The 5,895-nt window shown below is 38.6% G+C and overlaps 1 protein-coding gene across 1 annotated transcript; it reads left to right on the top strand.

The window, feature by feature from the left end:
- The first annotated feature begins 365 nt into the window (after positions 1 to 365).
- LOC123959784 (T-box transcription factor TBX3-like) lies at positions 366 to 5,397 on the top strand. The gene is made up of 7 exons (XM_046034065.1): positions 366 to 688; positions 781 to 1,048; positions 1,338 to 1,484; positions 1,622 to 1,698; positions 2,730 to 2,839; positions 2,960 to 3,405; positions 4,693 to 5,397. The coding sequence occupies exons 1-7, from the start codon at positions 366 to 368 to the stop codon at positions 4,987 to 4,989; spliced, it is 1,668 nt and encodes a 555-aa protein (XP_045890021.1). The 3' UTR covers positions 4,990 to 5,397.
- Positions 5,398 to 5,895: the final 498 nt, after the last annotated feature.

The raw sequence follows: 5,895 nt of genomic DNA on the forward strand, positions 1-5,895 counted from the left end.
GGTTTGGCTTGTTGCTTTAGGATTAATACAGCTGTTTTTTTTAACCACAAACAGCTTCATCAGTCAATGAAGAAACTTGAGGTAGCATTTTCCTGCATATAAACTCCACCCACTGCTGGGTGTCATGCTGAGTCCAAATGTGTCAAGAAGCAAATCAGCTTGGACACAGGCTGGGAGGCATCAGCACTGGACTGTGGGCAGGATTTTTCTAAGACAAAACATCCCGAGAAAAAGCAAAAATAGTATTAAAGCTGCTTCCTTTACTTATTTAATTATGCAGACACGTTTGTCCCGCAAATATCAACGTGAGGTAACCCAAGTATAATCCAATCAGAGTCGTAAAAGTGTATTTTCCTGTGGAGACCATGCGCAGCTTCTTGGAGCCGTGCGTCCCAGCCGAAGTACCACAGGGCTTTGCAACAAGAGATGCGGCCCTTCACGGGACTATCTTGGCCGGACCCTCGCTGTTCTCAGCCCTCTCCTTATCCTCCCGAAGATCATCAGAACCAAGTCTGGATGCCAGCGCGGACCCGATGATTCAAACGTCTTCGATTTCGTGCAGGCCTCCAGAAATTCTGGAGGGAGGAGGACTGACAGAGGATGAGCCGAAAGTTTATTTGGAAGCCAGCGACCTTTGGAGAGAGTTCCACAAATGCGGCACTGAAATGGTCATTACAAAATCCGGGAGGTACAGTAAATGTGTAATAATAAAGCCTGTATGGACGTTGTACAGTGTTTTAATGAATGCCTGCTTCACGCAGTTAACTCTTCTCCCTACAGGCGCATGTTTCCGCCGCTCAAGGCCAGGTGCACCGGGATGGACAGAAAAGCCAAATATATTCTTCTGATGGACATCGTGGCGGCGGATGACTGCAGATATAAGTTTCATAACTCCCGGTGGATGGTGGCGGGGAAGGCGGACCCGGAGATGCCCAGACGCATGTACATCCACCCGGACAGTCCGGCCACGGGCGAGCAGTGGATGTCCAAAGTTGTCAACTTCCACAAACTGAAACTGACCAACAACATATCCGATAAGCATGGATTTGTACGTTTAGATTTTAGCATTTCTTCTAAACAGATTTTAGCATATAATAACCATGAACTATCAGTTTATGGTAGGCTTGAGCAGGATGTCTAGTGTCTAACAATTAAATACAGTTGATTTGCTGTGGTGCAAAATTAAATTTAAATATTTTTTTTTAAATAAATGTCTTTGCTATAGTAGTATATAGTTTAATTCCATTTTAAAATCATAAAACGAGACGAATGGGAGATTTTGTTGCACACTATTTCCCAAAATACGGTTTAATTGAATTACCGCGTTTTATTTGCAGACAATTCTCAACTCGATGCACAAATACCAGCCAAGATTTCACATAGTTAAGGCAAATGACATCCTGAAACTGCCTTACAGCACTTTTAGGACATATGTCTTCTCTGAGACAGATTTCATCGCAGTAACAGCTTACCAGAATGATAAGGTAAGAGATTTTTTTTTACTGTATAACAACCTGCAGTCGAAAAAACAAAAAAGAAACTCTTGGCATATCCAGGTGTAATGTATAATCAGCCATAGATATTTTGGTTTTATGTTGCTCTCCTTTATACCAACTTTCAGATCACACAGCTGAAAATAGACAACAATCCTTTCGCAAAGGGATTTCGAGACACGGGAAACGGAAGAAGAGAAAAGAGGCAAGTTATTGGTTTAAATGATTCATCAATTTCCGTACAAAAACAGTTAAAAACTTTGTTGCAGTATACAAAAGCCATAATTGTTTTATGGTGGTGGAGGCCTTCTTTTCTTTACCAGAGTTCGGCTGCGCCTGCTCTGTGCCACAGAACTGATGCTGGATAGAGTATTCAGAGCCTTTAATAACGCAGAAATAAAACAATTACATGCAGAAGTTCTGCCTCCAGGAAGTAAATCTTACTTGAGGTAGTATTATCATGCAAAACTATAGCCTACGTTTTTACAAAGTAGCAAAAGAAAAAATGCACATTGTGCAGAAAGGCTTTCTATAGATAGATTACTGTTCTAACTTTTTCTCTGCTCTGAAGAGCCAAAAAAACAATTGAGATTTTTCATATTTTATTTATACACCTAAATGTCATATTTATATATAAAAGTCATATTTTCTGTAAACTGTCATGCAGAAAACACTGGAATCAGTCTAATAATGTTAAATTACAGAATCATATAGGCTATTTTCACCCTTATGTTGCTAGAATTTGCTATGAAAACAATTTAATGCTGAATTGATCACATGAATTGAATCTATCCTTTTCTGAATCTATCCTGAACAACCACAGAAAGCTATCTCCAAAGTTTAGGCTGCAGCCAAATGAGTGCGAATTCAAACTGTTTCAACCTCAAAAGTGCCAGAGCAGCAGGAGAAAAGTCCTCGCGGTTTCAAGGAGCACAAGTCGCACATTGGTTCAGCGAGAATCTACTTTAACTGTACACAGAGAAAAATCATTGTCCAAGCTCGTAGGAGTCAACACGATGGTGCTGCAGTATCATGTGGTCAGATTTATACTGCTGAACAGCCACTCCAGAGTGATGTCACCTCTGAGCAGACAAACAAAACTGTCAACTTTAAGGAGACGGCAAATAAACAGCATAAATGCTCCACTTTCAATTAAGTGATGTCTTGCAGACAGATTCTAAAATAATGATTTTTCTCCTATGAAATCAGTTATTGTCCTTTCTGTTGTAACATTAGGAAACTGCAGCATTCATCACAAAAGTCGAAAGAGATGCGGATGACTGACATGAAATCTGCACCTGTAAAGGATTCACCTACGCAATACTCTGATTATTGTAAATCTTCAGGTACAGAAAATGTGTTTTTCACAGACACTACTTCCACCTAATGTAATGCTCATTTTGTCAACAGCTAACATTCTGTGAGTCATCCGAAACTAATTTCCCATTTATCTTTTTTTTTTCAAGATCCTCATGAAAGTGACAGTGACAAAGATGTTAATGTTGAGGACAGTCCTAGACAAGAGGTGTGCAAAACCAACCAGGAAACTGAAAGTGAACCAAAGGTTTTCATAACTGGGACACATAGAGGAATGGACCCCAGTCAAATCCATGTCATCAGTACATTAACTGATGGAGCGGGTTGCTGCCAGCCGCACGACTCCGAGAAGGAACACTTGTGCAAATTATGCAGTGGTTCCGTGCAGAGCTGTGTTAATGCAACGGAATTACACAGACATCTGCAGGATCTGAGCATCCCCAACAGTCTTCTCCACTCTGCTCAGGTAAACGCCTGGAACAGCTGCGCCACCACGGACAGAGCAGCGCTGTGTGGACTGAGCCTGGCAGCAGCTGTCAGGACACCAGGAGCTCCAGGATTTCCCATCAGTCTTCAACAGCACGCGCTGGTACAGGTACACCGTCAAAACAGGGAAACGCTTATTAAAACACGTGACACACTTAGAACTCACTTCATTATTACTCCTGAGTCATCCTAAGTGAAGATTTAAGTAAAAGTATTAAGATAACTCCATAGGAAAATATGCTATGTACTTAAGTACAGAAGAGGTAGCAGTAAAATGTATTTAAAGTAACAAAAGTTCAAGTACTCGTTATACAAGAGAATGGCCCCTGTCAGTGTTTTGGTAGAGGTTATATATTATAATGTTGGAATATTATTATTATTATTACTAATGCACAATAATTTGTAAGCAGCATTTTAATGTTGCAACCAGTTCATGTGGAGCTAATTTCAACTCACCATTAACTGTTTCATAAACACGTCATTGTTTTTCATGTATTATCCTAATTTGCAAATTAATTGAAATGAGTGTAAAGTACAAGTAAAAGGTCTTTACAGGTTTCTGCAGTCTGAATTTGACAAATCAAGTGGGCATCTTCCAAAGTTACTCTTTTTAGTGTAAAATTCTCTCTTTGTGCTTCCTTGTTAAGATGTGGTAGAAGGACAGTTACACAAGTTTGGTTTTACGTTTTTACACAGAACAAGGACTGTGTGTTTTGTCTGACATTAAAAGCACATCAGGGTTTAATATCCAGGATGAACAGGAGGAATGATCAGAGCAAGCAAAAAACATAATTGTATGTTTGGCCATCTGACTTTTGTTTGAAGACAGATTTAAAAATTGTGCAACTCTGCTTTAATTTGTAAGCAGCATTTTAATGTTGGCTGGTTGTAGTCACTACAGCTGTCCAGTGTAGCAGAAGAATATTTTACTCTGAGGTGGGGTGGAGTAAAAGTAGAAAGTAGCATAAAGTAACGTAAAACTGTACTTAGGGTACTTGAGTAATATATCTAGTTAATTAATGTTGATAATTGAATCCAAGCTGTGTGCTAATTTAAATATGAATTACCTGAAAATCCCCCTTATCTGCTCTGTGTACCTGCTGTATATGAAGGACTTTACTTGGCGAATGAATATTGTTTGTTATTTTTTATTTGAACTGTAAAAAAAAATCTGTGTCATTTAAATATAATGATATTTTGCTGTTTTGATTATTGAGTTTTTGCAAAAAATAATATTCATGCATGATTGCCTGTTTAAAGTCATTTATATAACATTACTTATTACATTATTACACCATGATATTAGCATTATAAGTTTATTCAGATCTGGGCTGTCACTTTTATTCTTTAAAGAACAGCTGATAATCTGTTGTATGTGTTTGTCCCTTGGTTGCAGGACCTGGTGAGCCTTTCACACTTTGGAGGCTTTCTCTTTTATCCCTACTCCAGCTTCTCTGCACCATCAGCCCAGTACTTCATCCCGCCAGTGCGGTCCAGAGTGGATTTCAGACCCTATGTAAGCGTCCACGGCCGGGACTATGTAACCTCTCCGATGATATCTTCATCTGTTTCTCCTGTGGGTGGTGGTGGACTGAAGAATCTCGCCTCTGATTTGCTAATGCTACCCAAAACAGACCAGAAATTGGACGACGCTGAAACTGACTGCAGTCAAGACGAGTCACAAAGGGAATGAAAATACTGACTTGAGAGCACTTATTGCTGCTTAAAAGTATCCCTGCATGTCTCGTGGGAATGACTCCTAACCTATTACACAATGAAACTTGCGTGTTGGTAAAGTCTTATACATCTGCATCTTACATGACTTAAGACTGAATCCCTGTGGTGCAAAGCACATTTTACTTCAGCAAATGTATCAGTTTATAATTAACATATAAAGAAGTGATTTTATTGGTTAGGTGCTGCTCAGTGGATTATAAGGATTCTGAATTAATGGCTCTTACCTTTCAACAAAAATTCAAATTAAACAAATAAAGCAATACATAAAGCCAAAAGTAAGTTATTTGCCAACTATAGTATCATTTACACACACACACATTTGAAATGAATAGCTTAAAACAGTTCAGCTTCTTTGCATTTAAAGAATCGTTTATTCGGCCATGAGATTGTGTTTTTTTCTCCTCAGAAATTGAAAGACTGAGCCAATAAATGATTACATTTCTCCAAAAAGTGTCCGCTTGTATAGTTGTTTTTAAATCCAAACATGTTAATGCTGTAGTGCTAGCTAATGTTGGTAACTTGATTGCTACTAGCTAGCTATGTACCACACACAACTGTGTCTCACCTGATGTGTTTAATCCAACGAATGCTGGTCTTTTCATCACATCAGCTACACATGGAAGTTCTTTGACGTTATCTTCTCTAACGTTAGCCTCAGTCTTTGAGAGAAATTATTATCAGAGAAGTTATTGTCACATATGCGGCTTTTAGGTTTGTGGTCTTTTTATATTATTATTTTTACAGTTTTATTATTTATTTTTAACTATACAACAGTTTTATGACAAACTGAGACCTTCTTGACATATTTGACACATATTTTAAATTGACAAACATTAGCTGTGAAATTCAGGGCACAATTCAA

The sequence above is a fragment of the Micropterus dolomieu genome, linkage group LG21 (assembly GCF_021292245.1).
Source record: "Micropterus dolomieu isolate WLL.071019.BEF.003 ecotype Adirondacks linkage group LG21, ASM2129224v1, whole genome shotgun sequence".
NCBI classification, from domain to species: domain Eukaryota; kingdom Metazoa; phylum Chordata; class Actinopteri; order Centrarchiformes; family Centrarchidae; genus Micropterus; species Micropterus dolomieu.

Bases quoted from the DNA above. Each gene is read 5' to 3' on its own strand.
- LOC123959784 (XM_046034065.1), top strand. From the start codon at position 366: ATGCGCAGCTTCTTGGAGCCGTGCGTCCCAGCCGAAGTACCACAGGGC. The intron at 689-780 runs GTACAGTAAATG...TTCTCCCTACAG, and splicing joins GTCATTACAAAATCCGGGAG to GCGCATGTTTCCGCCGCTCA. The intron at 2,840-2,959 runs GTACAGAAAATG...TTTTTTTTCAAG, and splicing joins TGATTATTGTAAATCTTCAG to ATCCTCATGAAAGTGACAGT.